The sequence below is a fragment of the Sander lucioperca genome, chromosome 12, assembly GCF_008315115.2.
Source record: "Sander lucioperca isolate FBNREF2018 chromosome 12, SLUC_FBN_1.2, whole genome shotgun sequence".
Classification (NCBI taxonomy): Eukaryota; Metazoa; Chordata; class Actinopteri; order Perciformes; family Percidae; genus Sander; species Sander lucioperca.
In genome coordinates this window covers 31,423,854-31,444,492 of record NC_050184.1, presented here as the reverse complement: position 1 = coordinate 31,444,492, position 20,639 = coordinate 31,423,854, and the positions used below count along the sequence as shown (strand labels likewise).

At 41.1% G+C, this 20,639-nt stretch overlaps 2 protein-coding genes across 5 annotated transcripts; both read left to right on the top strand.

Moving 5' to 3' along the window:
• Positions 1–234: 234 nt before the first annotated feature.
• LOC116043570 (protein-serine O-palmitoleoyltransferase porcupine) lies at positions 235–7,905 on the top strand. Of its 4 annotated transcripts, none has more exons than XM_031290352.2 (15): positions 235–447; positions 1,188–1,325; positions 1,429–1,621; positions 1,713–1,756; positions 1,912–2,093; positions 2,231–2,361; positions 2,459–2,479; positions 2,812–2,826; positions 2,927–3,052; positions 3,139–3,239; positions 3,365–3,441; positions 3,549–3,612; positions 3,792–3,877; positions 5,562–5,672; positions 5,953–7,905. In XM_031290352.2, exons 2-15 carry the CDS (start codon positions 1,190–1,192, stop codon positions 6,052–6,054), a joined length of 1,389 nt encoding a protein of 462 aa, XP_031146212.1. In that variant the 5' UTR covers positions 235–447; positions 1,188–1,189; the 3' UTR covers positions 6,055–7,905. The 4 variants fall into 4 exon arrangements, 3 of the variants coding, with proteins under 3 accessions (XP_031146212.1, XP_031146213.1, XP_031146211.1); XM_031290351.2 differs by having other exon boundaries at positions 236–447; positions 1,183–1,325; XR_004103504.2 differs by lacking the exon at positions 3,549–3,612 and having other exon boundaries at positions 1,183–1,325.
• A 2,572-nt stretch (positions 7,906–10,477) lies between these two features.
• Positions 10,478–19,410, top strand: wdr13 (WD repeat domain 13). The gene is made up of 10 exons (XM_031290265.2): positions 10,478–10,628; positions 11,160–11,247; positions 11,374–11,605; positions 12,013–12,122; positions 12,384–12,514; positions 12,624–12,931; positions 15,421–15,601; positions 15,711–15,852; positions 17,709–17,827; positions 18,585–19,410. Exons 2-10 carry the CDS (start codon positions 11,207–11,209, stop codon positions 18,767–18,769), a joined length of 1,449 nt encoding a protein of 482 aa, XP_031146125.1. The 5' UTR covers positions 10,478–10,628; positions 11,160–11,206; the 3' UTR covers positions 18,770–19,410.
• Positions 19,411–20,639: the final 1,229 nt, after the last annotated feature.

Below are 20,639 nucleotides of genomic sequence, written 5' to 3'. Positions count from 1 at the left end.
AGAATGTTCCCAAAAGAAAAAGTAGGTTAAGTGTATATTGATTTTATTATTCATACCCACAGTTCATCCCTCCAAAACCTCTTGTACCACATCTCCGAGCCAGATGCCAGTTCACGGTCTTCCATCTGCACGCTGTTACATCCTATTGGTCAGAAGGCACCGGTAATGGTGGGCGTTTAATGTGATTACTTAAGGCCAACGACAGCTATGATTGGCTGACGTGCCTAGACCTAAGCAGCACATTGGTTGATATGATTCCGCCTGGCTGCCTAGATGACAGTCAAGTGGTGCTGATGCTGTGACAATGGGAGTCATCCAGATAAGCATCATCTGGACCGAGTGTGCTTAAAACACAGCGGTAGAACACACGCTTCACTCACTGAAACGGGACGGGAAAGCAGCTGGGTAGAAACACGGGGAGGAACCTCCAGCTGTTGCTCAGAAAGGGTAAGTCTAACCCCTGGAAAACACTGCCCTGCCCGGGGCGTCCAGTTAGCTGTTCCTGACGGGGGCTGGGGAGCCGCTCTCAAGTACGTTGGTAGCATGACTGTAAATCCCGCTGGCTAGGTGAAGCAAGGTTAACGATCTTTACAAGCTATAAGATGCTTTGCTTTCTGGCAAGTGGCCCAGCGCTGAACATACTGTGCAGTCAATGCAGCGGTTGTAGGAATGCAGCTGTGAGTCAACTCATCCCCTTGGTCGACTGCATTGCGGAGAGAGCATGCCTTGCAGAATATCATGTGTCTACTTCTTCATACTGCACTGTAAATAAGTCTTCAATTCCCCAATACAGCGCTAAATAATTCAGCATTTTATTGTGCTACTGTGTGCATGTTGAGATTTCTTTCTGACAGTTCCAGTTTGATGCATTTGTTGCGAAATTAAGACATGCATTATTATACATTTAGATACCAAAAATGAACGTGAACATATTTTATTGTCATCATCAAAACTTTGACAGCCATTGCATGGATTTGCACAGATTTGTGGTGAGGTGCTGTGCATGCTGGGATTTGAAGTGTGAGGTTGTGTGGGGCTGTTGACAGTGAGTGAGTGGTTTAGTGGTCAGCTATGCTTGCTGCACTGATGCATTATAGCCATAGATGTATATGTATGCTGACATTGGTAATATAGAAACCATTTTTGTTGCTGTAAAAATGGCTTCCCTCTGCTTTTTTAAAGTTTAGTCATGGGAGCATTCAGCCGACAGAAGTTTTTCCAAGAGCTTGCTCATGGCTGCCTGCTGCCTACAGCTCAGCAGGGCCTGGAGCAAGTATGGCAGCTGCTGGTTATCTGCCTGCTGTGTCGGCTTCTCTGGATGTTGGGTGAGAGTCCAGTTACTTTGTGCCCACTCAGTGTAATTCACCCTTTATACAGTATAGCTTGCATCATCATAATCGCCTATATATCTTTATCTTGCTACATCAGGCCTCCCCTCTTTTGTTAAACACCTGGGCACAGTCGCAGGAGGATTCTACACTCTCTACCTGTTCTTTGAGCTTCATATGATCTGGGTGGTCCTCCTCAGCCTTCTCTGCTACCTCTTCCTCTTCCTGTGCCGCCACTCTACCATGCGAGGCACCTTCCTCTCCATCACTGTGCTCATCTACCTGCTGCTGGGGTAAGATCTCTGATACCCGACAGCTCAAAGTCTGTGTGGAAACTATAGGCCCTACATCAAAACTGAAGCTATTCTTATCCAATTTTATCAGAGAGCTGCACATGATGGACACCACCAACTGGCACAAGATGAGAGGTAGGCCGGGAATGTTTTCTGTAGGCAGCAACATTTGACACATTTCTGATAGATGAAAGCAATGCATGCGCTTGTTCTCGTTTTACCTTCATATTCAGCTTTGATAATGGTCTAATGTTGGAATTTAGTGACTAAGTGCTGTTGCTGCTGACCAGGTTCACAGATGGTGGTTGCCATGAAAGCCATCTCTCTGGCCTTCGATCTGGACAGAGGTGTCGTGGCCAGTGTACCGTCACCCATTGAGTTCATGGGCTATATTTACTTTGTGGGCACAGTCATCTTTGGTCCCTGGATCAGCTTCAACAGCTACAAAGACGCTTTAGAAGGACGTAAGCTGGTAAGTGTGATACAGTATCTCGGTATCTCTTAAGCACAGAAGAGGGTGTGGTGTGTGTGTGTGTGTGTGTGTGTGTGTGTGTGGGGGGGAGACAAAACTGTTAACTGTTCAAATCTTTGGTTCTTTCTTCTCCTCAGAGCTTTTCGTGGCTTTTAAAAGTGTCTGTTAGCTGGGTGAAGAGCCAGGTCTGCCTTGTTATTTCCAACTGCGTGGCACCATACCTTTTCCCTTATTTCATACCGGTCTACGGAGACAAGTTACTACGAGGGTGAGTGTAACATAGAGATAAAAACAATCTACATCCATGTTTATTGTCTGGCTTGAATTGACAACGGCCTAAATGATTTCTTCTACTTTGTTTACAGCAAAAAGAGAAGAAAGATCAGGTAATGAACTGTCCACATCAGTGATTCTGTTACTCAACAGTGTAGGCATGCCCTCCACATATTTTGTATACTTTAATGCATGCTCATTTCCTGTTTACCATTTGTGCAACGCCTTTTTCTGCACGCATGTATCCACATCATTCTCCCCTCTCTGTGCAGCCATGTGCACCAGGACACCCGTCTCACCCTCTCATTTTACCACCACTGTTCTACCATCTTGAAAAACGTAGTGAGACGTAGATCATCACATGGCAAGTCAACAAAACATTGAAATGGATTTAATCGCTAACATTAACTGCTACACCTTCTCTCTTTATTCTGTTGCCTGTCAGAGGTACACCGGCAAAGTATGTATTTTAGTTTTGTGTAAGGATTAACTAGGTCCAAATGAACCTGACATTTGCGTGTAACATCGATGTGTTTCTTCTTTTAATGTCATTGCATCAGGTGGTTGCTGGCGTACGAGAACACAATGTCTTTCCACTTCAGCAACTATTTTGTTGGTTATTTGAGCGAGACTACTACTACTCTGGCTGGAGCAGGCTTTACAGAGGAGAAGGAAAACCTCAAATGGTCAGAATTGCATGTGCAGTATGAACATAACATGTATTTGTCTTTATTCACATTTTAAAACAGCCCCTTTATCTGTGGTTCTGTAGGGATATGACTGTATCCAAGCCACTGAATATAGAGTTTCCCCGGTCGATGGTGGAGGTGGTAACGTCATGGAATCTGCCCATGTCTCGCTTTCTGCACACCTGTGAGTTATAATGTTAACAGTGATTGCTTGATGGCATCAGCTGTTTTTCGATCTCATTATGAACGGCGTTGTAATGGCTCATACAAACAGACACTCTGAAGCAAGCTGATGCTCTCGTCTCACAGATGTTTTTAAGAGTGCTCTCAAATTTGGGACGTTCTCCGCCATCATGGTGACGTATACAGCCAGCGCCCTTCTGCATGTGAGTACTTTGTGGACGTCTTACATAAGCAATTATACCTCGCACTCTGCACTGTTTCTCCGTTTTAACGAGAGGATTGTTTAGATTCTAACTATTGTGCCTGGCAGGGTTTGAGTTTTCACCTGGGTGCAGTGCTTCTATCTCTTGGGTTCATCACGTACATTGAGCACGGTGAGAGTCTGCCCAATGTTGTCTCTTTTCCACATTAGAACCTTTCCATTTAAAGAAGGTGCTTAGCTTTGCAGTAATGGTTAATTGCACCCGATATTACACACTGTTTCTGTTCACTGCAGTGCTTGTAATTGACCTCTGGCTTCATTTTAATGCTTTGGTCTTGTTTTGTGTTTCAGTGTTGCGGAAGAGGCTTGCAGCCATTTTCAATGCCTGTGTGCTGTCAAAGAAATGTCTGCCAAACTGCACTCACAGGAACAAAAAGGTAATACCTTGCTCATCCTTTTCAGAGAGGGGGTCCTTTGTTACTTGTCATTTATTATTAGTAAAAGTTAGACATTTAAAAACTGAGATAAGATCCATATCAATGCAAATCAAACCAGCTATTAGGCTAACTGAAATAAAACCATGCCAATCTCTAGGTATGGTGAAGGGTATGTGATGATGTGGGGCTACTTTAATTCCAAAGGCCAAGGGAACTTTATCAGGATGCATAGTATCCTTGATCCATGAAATAACTTGCCTTTAAAAATAAAACTCTGCCTTCCTCTATGGGAATTTAACATAGGGGTATGTATAATTATGGCCCCTGTATTTTAAGGAAGAACATTTATTTATTTACAATACATTATTCATTCACAAAAAAATTGGTGTCCTTAAAAGGTCAAATTTTTCCCCGTTTTTTTAATTAAGGCATTAAGATCAATTTCCAAAAGATGTTTTTTTTTATTCCTCTTTTTAGTCAACTTGACCATGGGTATGAATACTTATGAGCAGCACTGTATATGTACAGTATATATATATATATATATATATATATATGAAGCTAGAGCCAGGACACCGTTTGCTTAGCTTTGCATAAAGACTGGATGTAGTGGGAAACAGCTAGTGATTTAAGGGGGGGTTATGTGCTGGACTATTTCTTGGCCAGGAGCAGTGAATTCCCAGAGTGTTACTGGTAGGTTTTTCACCTTTGGACAGAGCCAGGCTGTTTCCTCCTGCTTTCAGCCTTTATGCTAAGGTATACTGCACTGTAACTTTTATTCTTGTATTTTATCTGTTTTAAATTTTTTAATGTTTTCATGTAAAGCACTTTGAATTGCCCTGTTGCTGAAATGTGCTATACAAATAAAGCTGCCTTGCCTTGCCTTGCCTTGCTAACAATCTCCTGGCTCGAGCTTCATATTTCGAGTACAGACATGAGAGTTGTCTGTCTTCTCATCTAACTCTCAGCAAGAAAGTAAATAAGGGTTATTTCCCAAAATGTCAAACTATTCCTTTAAGAAAAACCCAAAATGCAACTACAAATGTCACCTACTCAGTTAATTGTTTTTAATTTCATAGATGTTAATAATTTTCGGTTTGGTTTCTGTTTCTGTTCAATTAATGCTTCATACTGCACAAATAGAAATGCCTTTTCCAACCACAGGCCTGTGGTGTCTTGTACATATCTTGGTTTTCTTCCAACTATTTCATCTGTGCAAATGGCCAGTGCACTGGCATTGCTGGCACTTCCTTACAGAGCAGGAGGTGCTCAAAGGGGGCCTACCCAGTAGATCTTCTGGCCTAGTTAGCATTCATAAAAAAAAATGTGCTTTCTATTTTTACTCTGCATATATTTGAAAATGTGAGAACTAAAGCTCCTTATAATTCCCCCTTTGAGTTAGCCTATAATAAGAATAATGATAAACATCCTCAGCAGGCAAATTGGCTGTCATATTAGAAAACACAAGAAATAGTCTAATCATTAAAAAGATACATCTAATGTATTACTAAAGTAGTGCTAATCTGCTTCATCAAGAGTGTGTAAGAAAGCAGATTGAGAGAATAGGTTCTCCGTACCTTTAAGAGAAAAACCCACGCATAATACAATAATGCAAAATATGTATAAAAGACATAATGATTCAAGTCTTTTGTTCTTACACGATGCCTTGTTTCTCCCTCTGCAGAAGCTATGGGTGTATTTGATTAACATAGCATTCAGTGCTTTGGCAATACTCCATCTGACGTACCTGGGCTCTGTGTTCAACTCCAGTGTCGACTACATGGAGGAGGATGAGGTAAGGTCACATGTATGCGACTATATTTATACACCCTTTACTCGTAAAATGGCAGCACATGTGACATGCGGTATTTCTAGTTTAAAGGAAAGGCGTGAACTGTCATATAAATCATTTTTTTTGTATAAGTATGTATTTTATATTCTGTTCAGAAAGTAAAAATAAATGAATGTTTAATCACTTTTTTGTAAAAATATTTTTATGGAGCTTGTAAGTAAGTAAAGGTTTGTGTATATTCATTGTCCCATTGAGCTCACATAGCATGTGCTGCCCCCTACAGGACGATGTAACCCATCATACTATTCAGAAGTGGTCCGAGCTGAGCTGGACAAGCCACTGGGTCACATTTGGATGCTGGATATTGTACCGCCTCATTCTTTAATAATGAGAGACGGAGAAAGTGAAGCAATAAGGAGAGATGTAAGGCAGGTTCTCCACTTCTGCACTGTGACTTTATTCCGCCTCAGACCGAAGAGAACAGACTCAACCTGTATACAACAATAAACCAACGCGGAGTCTTCAGATTGCGCCGCATGTTGGCTGGGTTATCTATTATTCTAACCTGCCGGGGACTAGTTTTGATATCCATGGAATGATAGCCCACTCCTCCCTCCTTTTCTTCTCATCGCATCCTTTTTTATCCAAGCCGCAGTTGTCAACCTTCATGTTGTGACAGCAGTTACCGATGTCTCACTGTGAGTCGCAAATCAATACCTATCAGCATGGTGGAGATTGGCTGCTCCTTTCTGTGGACACATGATAGAGCCCACTATCTAGGTTTTTCATGGTCGACTGCGGCAGATGTCCTCCAGATGTGGTTTCCCCCCTCACCTCAAAGTGTTTTACAATCATATTTTTAGGTTTGAAGGATTAGGCTGGTGATATTCTATGGCTTTCTTATTTTCAACAAATCCCATGTAAAGACAAACAATACGTTTGCCTGTCTCTCCTGACCTCCCCAGCCTGTCTGTGGCTCTCAGCCCTAATCCTATTCTATACACTTAATTTAAAAAAAGAATGCTGAATTATTTTCTAAAACCTGTGGGCACATAGTTTTTAGCAAATGTTTCTCAAACAAGAGTTAAACAGTACATTTGTTTGGATCTTTTTTAAGCAGCGAAATAATACACGTTGTGCTCTACTGAGCATATATATATATATATATAGCAGCATGACAGTGTATGTGGGATTGACACAAAATAAAATGCAGTGCCCACGTTCATTGCAATCAGGGAACATGTCACCCAGGTCCAGGGCAACAGTGTGGCTCGTTGATACATTTTGGACAACAATGGCAGTCAGTGACACAGTAGCATAAGCTGCATGAGGCTCTGGCTACAGAGGCAACACTTGTTAGTAGAATAAATTAATGAATGGTTTGCTTTTCATGGGATTTGTTGGCAATAAGAAAAATGTAGAATATCGCCACCAGACGTATCCTTTCACAGAGCTTGTCTCTCAAGCATGTGTAAGACAACACAGTTTCCTTTTGAATGAAAAGAGCACAGGTTATGGTTATGAGGCAGCAATTATAATGTATAATGATTTCCCCTTTTTGTGAATTTTAGATAAAGAAAATGAATCAGTAAATCTATGAACTAACTTGTGGTGACATTTCCTAATGAGGTTTGTATTTTGTTTTGTGTTATTTTGATAATGTCCTTTACATTTAGTTATTTGCCTTTGCTTAGAAAAGGTCTTAATCTGTAATCTCTCTTTATTACATTTGAACAACTCTTTGACTCTTCAGTATTGGAAATAAAGGTTTAGAATCAGGGTATTTCACACGTTACTGTAGGGGAAAATGTTTAAACTTCTCTTCCAATAGTAGGTGGAATTATGAAGTTCACTATATTAAATATTTATCCTTAAGTACAGATTTGTATTACACTGCTGCTTTTAATGTTGCATTAATGTAACTGATGATTAACTGAGGAAAGAATCAAATGAGCGTCTGTATCAGATTGTGTTCACGTTCTGTCTATATATCTTTCTTAAATCTGGAATGTCAAAAGGATTTGCTTCTTGACTAAGATGTAGTGTTTTAGATTAGAGCCCGAATGTTTGTTCATGCCTGAGAACAAGCGCTCAGTCTCTTAGGACCTAATACCACTCAATCCGACAGTATTTTAAATATTATTCTGATATTAACTTTAAGCCCACTTTTTCTCCCTGTAAATGTGAAGGCACTGATACATCTGTGATATTTTTATAAAATTTTACATCAAACCTGGATTGCTGTCTGCTCAATTCAACATGGGAATAAGCCTGAGAAGATGTGAACATGTTAGAATATCAGGAACACATCGAAGCCAGATACACATGGACTGTGGTAAGAAATAGTTGTTTTAATTGTTATTTACAAGAAGGATGTATGGACTGTTAGACAGTCGATCGTGGCATGAGGGTGAGTTAGGAAAGGATTGCAAAGGGATGACAAAATGTTTTTTCGCTCAAAGCAATTGTCCGGTTTAACCTGGAGTCTATTTTTGAGCATCTAATAAGCCAGAGTGGACAGTGTGGGGAAGAGGGCAGAAAAAGGTTGGAGGGGGGGCGTTGAACAACAGATGGTTGGAGATCAGGTTCACTTTCTGCCTCTGTGAGAGGTGCTGTATTATAAGGCCGCACAACAGCCTAGTCTGCAGGCTCGGGGGGGAAAGTGCAGAAGGGAGGTGCACTTAGCCCTGTTTGCCCCGGGGGCTCCCATGTTTACGACGGCAGGACCCAAGCAGTGTCTCCAAAGCCATCTTCACAAATGCCTGGAAGTTATTGCTTCTCTCCCTTCGGCTGTCCTGCGAGGGGATAAAACACAGACAGATACCTTCACTGGGGACACAGCAACCACAGCATCTCATTTCCACTCCATGATGTGACAGAATGTCTTTTGGTGTCCTAAACCACTGAAGGTTTATATTAATCTTTTGTTCTACTTGGAAATCACGATTCACAGGGTTAAAATAACATGCTGCCCAAACGTAGCTTCATATAAATGCTTACCTCCTTGCTTCTTGTTATCATCTCCTTTCTGATCAGCTTTCTTCGGCTGCTCTTTAGGACTCTGAGGTTGCTGGGAAATGAAAGCAAATATTAATAAAGTGAAGCAACAAAGAATTACAGATTAAGAAGAAAATGAGTATTTTAGACAAGTATAGTAATGATTTTCCTACCTTTGTAGCTGACTTCTTGTCCGACTTATTACCTGAAAATAGTGGAAACATTCAAATGTATGTCAAACATTTGGAAACAAAGTCACTTTTGCGACATTTAAAAAACAAAGAGTCATTTTTTTTATGTCATTTAACATACAGCTCTTCTGGTATCCAGATAAATTAAACAACATATTTTGTAGACATTAACGTTTGTTTCACATTGCTTACCTTTTGTTCCTGGCATTTTGGCTGTGCTCCAGTCAGTTCAGATTTTTGAGAATGTGTGCTTAATGTGGTCTTCAGCTCGGTCATTTATGGCCCGTGCTTGTGAATGGCTCTGTCACTGGGGCCCCTTCGAGAAAGAGCACCATGAACAAGCAAAGAGCCCCGTCAGCTGAGCAGCATGAGCTGCAGCTCTGCAGGTCTTTGCTGAGCCAGGCGAAACCTCCGAGCTGACCTTGTCATACTGCCATTGTGAACCCACTGGAACTGTGTGTTCACCTATTGTTCATGACAAGAAAGCATTTTAGTCATGTTACCGGCACCATGAGAGTTTGTTTTATTATTTAAAAAAGAAAATAGGCTACTATTTCAGGGATCACTTTTTTTCTAAATGTTGATCAGACACTTGATAGAGAATTAAGATTTTGTCCTCAGAAACCCAAATGAGAATATTTTGTTGATCAAATTTGCCATCCTTCTGCATTTTCCATTGTGGACCTTTCAGTTGTGGAAGTACATTTACTAAAGTACTGTATTTAAGTACAATCTTGAGGTACTTGTACTTGAGTATTTCCATTTTATGCTACTTATACTTCTACTACTATTATTATTATTATTACTCCACTACATTTTGGAAGCCAATATTGTACTTAATACTCCACTACATTTATTTGACAAGTTACTAGCAGATAAAGAATAATAATACAACATATGCTATAAATCAACATCATTATTATAATTATTAATACTTATTATAACTTAAGCTGCCTGCAATATATAAAGTATTTACAATTAACCCAACCTTTACTAGCTGCAATGCTTATATTATTATTTATATATTACATATATTGAATTATGGAGAAGGGGTGGGAGTGTATACTTCTTCCCAGTCCTTTTCGGACATGTCAACAAAAAAATCAAGTATTTGTTTTTCAGGTATCTCTATGCTTTCTAGTTTGTGTAATATTGTTATTTTCTGTAAGGCCTTTTCTTTTACATGTTCGAAATGCATTTCAATCAATCAATATATTATTCTGAAATGGGTTATTTTACAATTTACATAATGGGTACTTTTACTCTTGGTACTTTAAGTAGGCTATATATTGATTCTAATACTTGCATAATTTTATTAAGATTTTCAATGCAGGACTTTAACTTATAACAGTATTTTTACACTGTGGTTGCTACTTTTAATTAAGTAAAAGGCTGGTAAAATATTGCTGATGTTAACCAATTGATTATTTTGTCTCTCGAGGACGCCTGTGGTCCCTCAAGGCCCCACTCCTAACATGTAAATGTTACATTGTTACTGGCCTACTTTGTGCTTGTGAGTGTTAAAAAGAAATGTCATTACTATCCAATGAATGTTATAATTCAAGCAGTGTCTGTTTCTGCTCGTTATATTTTGCATTCTCTAATCCTCATCACATTGGATCAAATACATCACGTAAATGCTGTGAATCATCATCATCATCATCATCATCATCATCATCATCATCATCGTCATGTAGCTCCACATCAGTAGGCTGGACACCGTGTCATGTGAGTTGACAGTAAAAGCAGCGATGGAGAAAAGCTAAGGAAGGTGAGCCGTTTCCACACGTATTCCTCCGTGTTTCTGTGCTTTGTTATAAAAATGCAATGTCTCAAACTCTGTATAAACCTGCTAACTGGTAGACTATCTATGTACATTGAAGAATGAGTGGAAAACAGATTTTTATGCGAGGACATATAATGTTGTGGCTAACTTGCTAATTGCTAGCTAACGTTGGTTAGCTTTGCGACGTTAGCTGTCAGCTGGCCTGCTTTTGGTGTTACTTCCTATCCGCATGCTAAAACAGGCACAGCCCATTTATTCTTTAGCTGCATGTGACTATTTTAGTACACTTCAGCAATTATGTTCTGGTATCAAACTCACGTAGCAAATAATAGCTCGATATCAATCTGTAGTGCCAATAGATTCTGCATCATCACCTGATTCAACGCTGTACGGATGGTAGGGTGTGGGGTGACACTCACGTTAGCAAAGCTGTATTCTCACACAGTGGCATTCAATGTAAAGTTTATTAGTTAAAGTAGCTAAACAATATGAACTGAGTGTTGTGTATATTGACAGGAATCTGCCCTGGCAGTGGCTTCCTTTCTACCCAGAGTGCTTGTGGAATGGCAGCAGTTTGGCAGCAGGTTTTGGCAGTGGATGCAAGGTGAGACTCAATCATGCATTAGGCTTTTAATAGTCTAAACTGATGAAGAAGCTATTCAGACGTGTAATTGCTTATGGATCACTTGTAAGTTATTGTGTGTGCTGTGTCACTTCTTTTTCTCCCCAGGTACAATGCTTACCGCACGCCTACGTTCCCACAGTTCCGAACTCAGTACATCCGCAGACGCAGCCAGCTGCTCAGAGAGAACGCCAAGTGTGGCTTTGAGCCGGGGCTGCGCAGGCAGTACCTGAAGCTGCGCAGTCAGCTGCTGGCCCTGCGCTACGGGCCCCTGTCTGAGCAGAGCAGCTTCAGGGCCAGCAGTGTGCGCAGCTCCCGCACCACACTGGACCGCATGGAGGTCAGACCCAAATAAACTGAAAGGGAGGGGAACATATAAGAGAAAGAATAGGAGGGGGAGGGGTGTCTGTACTAATTTGGAAAATGAGATATAAAAATATCTGAGAGTTGGAAAGAAAATATAGGATACAACATATGAGAGCCATTCATCAATTAGCTGCATAGCCAAGCAACCCGTTTGGTTGCCCATACATATTAAGCTGAGCAGCTCGGTTGAAACGGCTGGCAGTGACCATCTATATTGGCAATACTTAAAATGCATGGCAATTTCAATATGTTTTCAAGAATTATTGATGGTTATTTTAGGATTATTTGTGGTCACAAGTAAGTTCTGTCTTTACTTGCACTCACTCCTACGAGGTTCTGTCTTCCTCTCCGACTCCCCTCCCTCTCCTCTCCTCTCCTCAGGACTTCGAGGAGGACCCCCGCACCCAAGGGGCTCGTGGTCACCGCCGCTCTGTCAGCAGAGGCTCCTACCAGCTACAGGCCCAGATGAACAGAGCCGTTTATGATGAGAGGTACCCAGAAAAACGCTACCCACAGCATTCCTCAACTTGCATTCAACTTCTTGTCTTATCACCTTCAGAAATTGAATTTTCTTTGATTCATTTCTGCTTTGAGCCATTGCGTTTTGTTGGATTTGATGGCTGTAATTCTGGTTTGGTTGCACTGAGTAATGATCAGATCACTTATATTGAGTTGTCATCAGTACGAAAGGGTTGTGAGGTGTGTTGTAATTATTATATGCTTACATAGTGGGCTTTTTTTTCTGGCTGCAGGCCTCCAGGCAGTTTGGTGCCCACCTCAGTGGCAGAGGCCAGTCGTGCCATGGCAGGGGACACAACTTTGAGTGAAAATTATGCTTTTGCTGGCATGCACCACATATTTGACCAACATGTAGACTCTGCTGGTAAGTAAAACATTTTGTTTAACTTATTCTTCTTTTAAATAATTCATTTGTATACATTAAGCTTCAACGTTTATTTCACTGTCTCCCCCCCCCCTCCTTGTTCTTTTAGTCCCACGGTTGCAGTTTGCCAATGATGACAAGCACCTCCTTGCTTGCTGCTCCCTGGATGGCACCCTGTCCATCATGACGTTGTCCCCCTCTCCTCCCAGTGTTAAGGTGACACTGAAAGGTCACGGAGGTCCTGTCACAGACTTTGCTTGGTCTCTGAGCAATGACATCATTGTGTCGACATCACTAGATGGGACTCTGCGTATCTGGAACACGGGAGATGGCCGGTGCATCCGAGAAGTCAGAGACCCAGAATCCAGCGAGTTGCTCTGCTGCACCTTCCAGCCGATGAATAACAACCTTACTGTGGTAAGTCTTTTTCTATGCCCCTGTACTAATTCCCTAGTGGGACAAAAACTTGCACAAGGGATTTGTACTCAGTTACATGGCATTGAAAAACACCTGAGAACCTAAGGTATCCTATGCAATGGTTTTCCTCAAAAAACAATGTATAGACTTGACAAAAGTAATCCCTCTCAATCATCACTCATGACTTACTAGTGCGTGGTGGTGTCTGTATCTGCAGAGACCCTGCCCTCTGCCTGTATTTTCTCTTTTTTTATTTATTTTGCTGAGTGCGGGACGTTTGGAGGTGTCAACAAAGAGCCTTTGGGCCCCACGTGGGTGTGTAACCCCCAGCCAATAACAGCATTCTAATTTCCAACCGCTGCTTTGCCTCTCGCGTCTCATACCGACACACAACTGACACTGACACAGAAACAGACAGGATGAAGCTCTGCATTCACTCATAATCCGACAATGTGGCACCTTCCCATGGAGGTGTGTGTGTGTGTGTTTATTTGTGCTCTTTAGAACGTAACCGCTGCGAGATAATGAGAAAAGATTGTTTTATTCCACTGATTCACTGCTTTGTTCGGCGCTCCCTCTCTTTATTCACTCTCTAGCTCACTCGACCACCGGTGCATTCTCTCTCTCTCTCTCTCTCTGGCTCTGAGCTGGTGAGGAGGGGCCAACTTTGAACACCGTGGGCCCTATCTTGCACCCGGCGCAGCGTGGCGCAAAGCCTGACTCAAGTGTCTGCTATTTTAAGACCATCCAGCGCCCACGTCGTTTAAATAGCAAATGCACCTGCGCCCATCTGTGCGCCCATGGGCGTGCTGGTCTTACAGAGAGGTGTGTTCAGGTGATTTCTTGGCGTCTTGCTATCTTGAGGCAGCGGGAAGTGATCGCGCCATTGACCAACAAAAACCTGGTCTAACAGCGCATTATTATAGCGTAACTCTCGCCAAAATGCAACCTAGGGTCTTTTTGTGAACGTATCCGAGTCAAACTTTTAACGTTTAAAAGCATATTTAGGACGAAATCGACACTTTTAATATTTACCGTATTTTCGTTTTTCGGTCAAATGGCCTTTTGAATGGGAGTGCTAGGGGCACTTTTATGCTAGCCTCAAAATAGCTATTTTTAAAACACTAAGAAGGCTCGACACAACATGAAACTTTGCTCGAAGTATGACCAGGGGCTCTACACCTTAACAAAAGCATTGACAACATTGCTTGTGTACACAGTTTACTAAAAAAGGTTTTAAGCAAGTCACTGTAGCTGTTCTTCCGTCTATCGAGCCAGTCAAAAATAGTCGAGGGAGGAGAGTAAAGATGGAAAGCTCCTAAAGCTTAGTTCCATATAAATGCACGGATAATTTGTTGTTTTTTCGTTAGTGAAACACAGTATTGACCTTGTAGTTGAAAAAGGAGCCTCATATAGGAATGACATTTCCTCCTATGGAGTCCGTTCATTCGCATTCGGAGATCGCCTATTTTTGACTGGGAAAATGGCGGATAGTGTAAACAACAACTGCTAACGTGAGTTGCTCAAAACCTTTCTTTTTAGTAAACTCTGTGTACACAAACAATGTTGTCAATGCTTTCGTTAAGGTGACGAGTCCCTGGTCATACTTCGAGCAAAGTTTCATGTTGTGTCGAGCCTTCAGCAGCACACAAACATGCAAAAGATTAAAAATAAAAATATTACAATGTGAAATCGTATTATGATATGATCTGCTCGTGCGCTTTCACTTCACGCACGAGCAGATCCGTTTCTTCTCTCCTTCCTGCTCAGCAAATCCGTGTAGAACTAATTAATCATCATGCATCTTATTTTACACGGAACGCTGACTCATTTTTGTGGATAACGTAGATTCATAAAACAATAACGCATGCAGAGACAAATCCTCTCAAGAGTAGCTTATTATCTCATTCCCAATAACTGAATGCTTATTTACACCGTGCTGACATTAATTACAATTTTTAAATTGAATATCATCTTATGTTACCAAAACAAAAGTGGTAAATGTCCTGGGTCGTTTTGTTTTTACTCTGCTTTTTCACTGGCAAATACTTGAATTGATGAGCAGAATGTTAAATGAAAGCAGAGTTGTGCACAGCAGTGTCCATTTACGGCTCATTAAACAGCACATGAGGGAAATGGATATTTGTTTTTAACCGACAGTCAGTACCAACAACAAGCAACAACATTATGAGAGGAAGAAACGTGTTTTTCTGGTTTGAACAGGTTTAACTGGTCTGTCTGTCAGAGCATCCCTGTGTTGGTCTCATCTGCCTGAACACAAGACAACATTAGCTTTCTGTTGGATTACACAGTGTTAAACCTCCAAAGAAATATTATATATTTTACAAAGATCAACCTGTGCTGGTTTTCACTAGTCTAGTCACTGCACCAGCCCCAACACTACAACCAGTGCTTTCCCCAGTCAGTTCATTAGTGCTGCCTTGTGGATATAAATAATGAAGGTCCTCACTCCTAGTTCTGTGTTGCAGGTGGGAAACAGCAAGCACCACCTGCAGGTGGTGAACATCTCCACTGGGAAGAAGGTGAAGGGGGGCTCCAGTAAGCTGACAGGCCGCGTGCTGTCTCTTTCCTTTGATGCTCCAGGGAGGATCCTTTGGGCTGGTGATGACAGGGGGAGCATCTTTTCCTTCCTCTTTGACATGGCCACAGGTACACTCACAGCATTTCCATTTGGCAGAGGGCAAAGTGTGCAGTGACTGAATCACAAATTATAGTTTAGTGTTTGAATCATGCACTGAATGTTGTCTCTTCCCCACAGGGAAGCTGACCAAAGCCAAGCGTCTGGTGGTGAGTGAAGGCAGCTCCATCTGCAGCATCTCTGCCCGGTCCTGGATTAGCCGAGAGGCCAGAGACCCCTCCCTGCTGATCAACGCCTGTGTCAATAAGCTGCTGTTGTACAGGTGAGTCTCTAAGGGCACGTCACTGTTTATTAACGGGCAGTTTTGTCTAGGGATGCAGCGATTAACCGATTTCACTATTAACCGTGCTTTAAAACGTCACGGTTAATTAGTCACGAAGGCTCCGCTACACCGAGTGTTAACTGACTGCACGTAATGTGTAGCAGATTGTTTAGTTCTTATTAAACCTCCTTCACATTATAAACGCTCGCACGCGCACACACTCACACACTCTCACACACACACACACACACACACACACACACACACACACACACACACACACACACACGGCACATAGTTAGACATTTGAAATCAGACGCCGGTCACAGCGAGTATTGACTGTCAGAGTGATGTACAATGGTGTCCCGTGTTGGGATAATGCTGCAAATTCTTAATGTTACATCAAGTAAAAAAAACACCAGTAAAACGCAGAGCAGAACCAGCCCCTGACCTCATGACAGCTGCATCTGCAACGGGGGAATTAAACCCAAGTTGGTAAGCTTGCTAGGGACTTTATTGTTTAACGTTGTTGTTAATTGTTTGTTAGCTTGTTAACGTTACCAGTTAGCTAGCGTTAGCCTGACAAATGTTAACGGTAGCTTTTCAGTTGCATTTACAGTCAGTGAACTGACGGTAACGTTAAAGCGTTACGTTAAGAGTCAAAACTCTGCAACGGCTCAAATCATGTAAGTGACGTTACCACTTAACGTGACTTACTTTCTCATCTTCATCCCCTATGGTACATAAGGCTTAGGGCTGAACAATGTTGGAAAATAATCTAATTGCGATCTTTTTTGTGATTATTTTTAAGCTCTTTATCTGCTGTATTATTCAACGAAGACAAACAATGAATCATTGCAGAGTTTATATGAATGACGTATTATTATTATTATTATTATTTATTTATTTATTTATAAACTACTTCAATCACAGTGATTTGTTGAACGTCTCGTAAACATGTAATGTCAACATAAAGCACTGACAAATAAGCCTGGTGTAAACATAATATAAACGTCAGTAACAAATCAAAAAAAAGTGCAGATTGCAGAAATTAACTTTTTTTTAAACACGGTCTGTGAACTTTACTGGACAGTCTTTAAATATGTAAATGTGCACAATGAGTATGGCACTGTCAGCCATAGTGATCCTACGGCTTGACCACTTCAGTTATAGCAGCGTCAAAAACATTTTTTGTGCATCTCCGGTATGGCGACCTGGCTTAAATATGTGCAGGAGGGCATGTTGTACCGCTTATCCCGTGTATTTATCAAAGCCATCATCGTACTGAGGTACATCCTATCTTTTTGCGATAAAATTTGTTACTGCTTGAGTCATTTCCACATTCGGTTTGGAAAAAGATATCTCTCCCATCACATTTCGTCCTTGGCAACATGCTGCATGTCCGGCAGCTCCTCCAACTTTTAGACTCACCAGCAAGCAGGGCCGTTTGTAGCTTTTTGGGGGCCCTGTACAAACTTGTTTTGTATAGGGCACCCAAAAAGGGCCAACTTCTTCTCAAGAAGGACAAAGACATTTACATAAGAAGGTTGATGATTGATCATATAGCCTAATCGTTTTCATAACATTCAAAACTGTTACTGATATTTCTGTTTCAAAAGGCAATAAATAGCACATTAAAATATAGTATTCCTATGAATTTATACATTAGTAGTGTTGTGATATTAAATAATGCATAATAATCGTGAAACCGTGATTATTCCTCAGATAATCGTACCAACAAAATCTATAATCGTTGCATCCCTAGTTTTGTCTCCGCTGTGCTGAGATATAATTTACAGCCATCTTCATCGGTGTAGCATGTACTGTATGTGAATATGTATTTACTTTGATGGCAGGGTGGTGGACAATGATGGTACTCTACAGCTAAAGAGGAGCTTCCCTATCCAGCATGGTTCCCAGCACGTTCATAGCATCTTCTGCCCCCTCATGTCTTTCAGACAGGGGGCCTGTGTGGGTAAGAAGTCTCTCTGTGTTCCTGCTGTGATATTAGAATAGAAAATTAGACCACAGTTCATTATACAGTATGCTGCAGGCTATATAGTGTGAAAAAGAGATGCTTTTGGATTAAAAGAAAAACCAAAATAGCAACCTGTTCAGCAAATAACCTACCTTTTTGTAATGTATTTTTGAGTAAATTATATCGGCTTTGTAAAACCATTCATCTACCAAAAGGCTGTAGAATTTCAGCATATAATCAATTGTTTAAAGTTATACAGCATGCTGTTTGCGTAATATTTAACACCACTCTACCTCAGAGCTTCACCTTTTTTTTTTTTTTTTTTTTACTTTCCTCACCTTTTATTATTTCCTAACAATCAACAGTTCATTTCATTCAAGGCTTGTCTGTGTTTAAATTATCAGGTTTGTGTCTCCAATTACCAGAAGCATCTCACTCATAAATATACCCTTAAGAATCTTCAGTTAGGGACGTGTTGTAATTTCCTTTCAGCCACTGAGGTTTTGCAACATGGTTGCTTACATTATTTTACATTTTTTGTGTGCTTACAAGTGATTTTAATACTGTCTCTTGAGATTGTTTAGGAGCAGTGTAAACTACTGAGATACCCATTTTCAAATTCAAAATGAATTGTTATATTATGTTATAGTATTGTTATGTGTATAAGCCATTCATCATTTATTTATCTAGTTGTCCTTGTATTTTCTCTTCACCCTTTAACTTCTTGACCTTTTTGATTTTCCCTCCGACACAGTGACTGGCAGCGAGGATGCCTGTGTCTACTTCTTCGACGTAGAACGCAATACCAAGGCAATAGTGAACAAGTTACAGGGTCACGGGGGACCAGTGCTGGATGTCAGCTTCAACTGTGACGAGAGTTTACTGGCATCCGCCGATTCCACCGGCATGGTCATCATCTGGAGGCGGGAGCAAAAGTGACTGATCCACAAACGCTTCCATCCACTCCATACAAACGGCCCTGTCGCTCCTTAACCGTCCTATAACAAGTCTGTAGATTTTCACTGGAATGTAACAGGCCTCATTAAACGTTTAATGTAATGATAACTCAAGTGCAATCAGATAGTGTGTGTGTGTGTGTGTGTGTGTGTGTGTGTGTGTGTGTGTGTGTGTGTGTGTGTCTACAGTTGCATCTGAGAAATTGCATTTTAACAAAGAAAAAAAGAACACTACACCCATGCATGTGTCATGGCTTACCTCTGAATTGAAACGTAATCTTCCAGAGAAAACAGGTCCAACTCTTATCACACTGATAGTCCCTGTGGCATAGATCTAGTTCACTATTTATGTAACTGTTAACTCAAGCAGTGTAAACAAGTGTAGTAATACCGTCTTATTTGCTTTCAGTTCTGCAATTGCCTGTTTGCATTTAAGACCATGTGCATGACATTGAACTCAGAATGTGTGTGTGTGTGTGTGTGTGTGTGTGTGTGTGTGTGTGTGTGTGTGTGTGTGTGTGTGTGTGTGTGTGTGTGTGTGTGTGTGTGTGTGTGTGTGTGTGTGTGTGTTTCATATTCATATAATTTATTTAATGCACATACAGAATAAACTACTGTAACTGTCAGCAGTCTTTGTTTGGTTTTTTTAACTAAATATGTTTGAAACAAAAGGAAATGGTAATAGCAGCTTCATGTAGTAGGGTGGTCAAACCTACAGTGTAGGAGAGTGTTAGTCATTGTGTGGGTCTTCAAGATCTACACAGGATTCCCCCTACATCAATGACTAAAAGTTGTGTAAATGTACTGTTGCATTTGTGTTATGCGATAAGATGTGGAATTTTTGGTTTTGAAATTGTGAAAGTATATGGTCTTAAAGGTTCAATAATATTTGACATTTTCAGTGTTCTAACTGAGAAAAAAACATTCAGTTCCATTGCCTATGTGGACATCATTCATAATAATCACATTGATAATTATGGTTTTAGGCGTGGCTCTATGGATGGCAATGACGGTCGGTCTGTTGGTCCATCACTTTGGATCAGTCTAAACAATGTCATGCCAATACAGCCAACAGTTTTTGAGATATTTCAGACAGTCATGTTCCCCAGAGGATGAATTCTCCTGACTTTGGTGGAGTTTCACGTTCGTGGTTTTGAGTGAAACATCTTGGTCAAACATCAAGTCAAAATGTCCGATACTTTAGTTTATGAGCAAATGTTATGCAAAACTGCTAAACATCAGCATGTAAGCATTGTCACCGTGGGGCGTTATTATGGAACCCACTGCAGTTCTAGGCAAGACCCGCCCTTCGATAGCATTCGCGCGCTACGATTGGCCAGGCGTCCATGCTCGTGCGAGGTAACAAAACCCAATTTGTTCAGGTCCTATTCCCTGACCAATCGACTATCCTGACCTTAACTACTTGCAGTTAGTGCCTAACTTTAACAAATCAGGCTGCTTCGTAGGGCAAATCTTGCCAAGAAAAAGCATGTTAGCATGCTAACGTTTAGCCCAAAGCGTTACTGTGTAGTCTTGTTCAACGATTTGTGTCTAAGTATCTCTTTGGAGAGGACATATGCTAATTTTCAGGTTCATATTTTTATTTTGGATTTCTGCTTGGACATGTTTACATGCTTTAATGTTCAACACATTATTTTTCTCATACGGTCTGTCTGAATATACCTGTACTCATCCTCTGCCTGAGACGCTCTGTTTTAGTGCCTGTCTCTTTAAGTCCCCCCTCCCTATAAAGACCATTCTGCTCTAATTTGGTCAGTGTTTCAGGGTCTTCCGCATCTGCGCTCTCAGCGTCTGTGCTTCCGGGGAATGACTGTAGCAGTATTTTCTACCTC

Excerpts from the sequence above, each read along its gene's own strand:
- LOC116043570 (XM_031290352.2), top strand. The coding sequence starts at position 1,190 with ATGGGAGCATTCAGCCGACAGAAGTTTTTCCAAGAGCTTGCTCATGGC. Across the intron at positions 1,326-1,428 it reads TCGGCTTCTCTGGATGTTGG|GCCTCCCCTCTTTTGTTAAA; the intron begins GTGAGAGTCCAG and ends TTGCTACATCAG. Across the intron at positions 1,622-1,712 it reads CTCATCTACCTGCTGCTGGG|AGAGCTGCACATGATGGACA; the intron begins GTAAGATCTCTG and ends CAATTTTATCAG.
- wdr13 (XM_031290265.2), top strand. The coding sequence starts at position 11,207 with ATGGCAGCAGTTTGGCAGCAGGTTTTGGCAGTGGATGCAAG. Across the intron at positions 11,606-12,012 it reads CCACACTGGACCGCATGGAG|GACTTCGAGGAGGACCCCCG; the intron begins GTCAGACCCAAA and ends TCCTCTCCTCAG. Across the intron at positions 12,123-12,383 it reads AGAGCCGTTTATGATGAGAG|GCCTCCAGGCAGTTTGGTGC; the intron begins GTACCCAGAAAA and ends TTCTGGCTGCAG.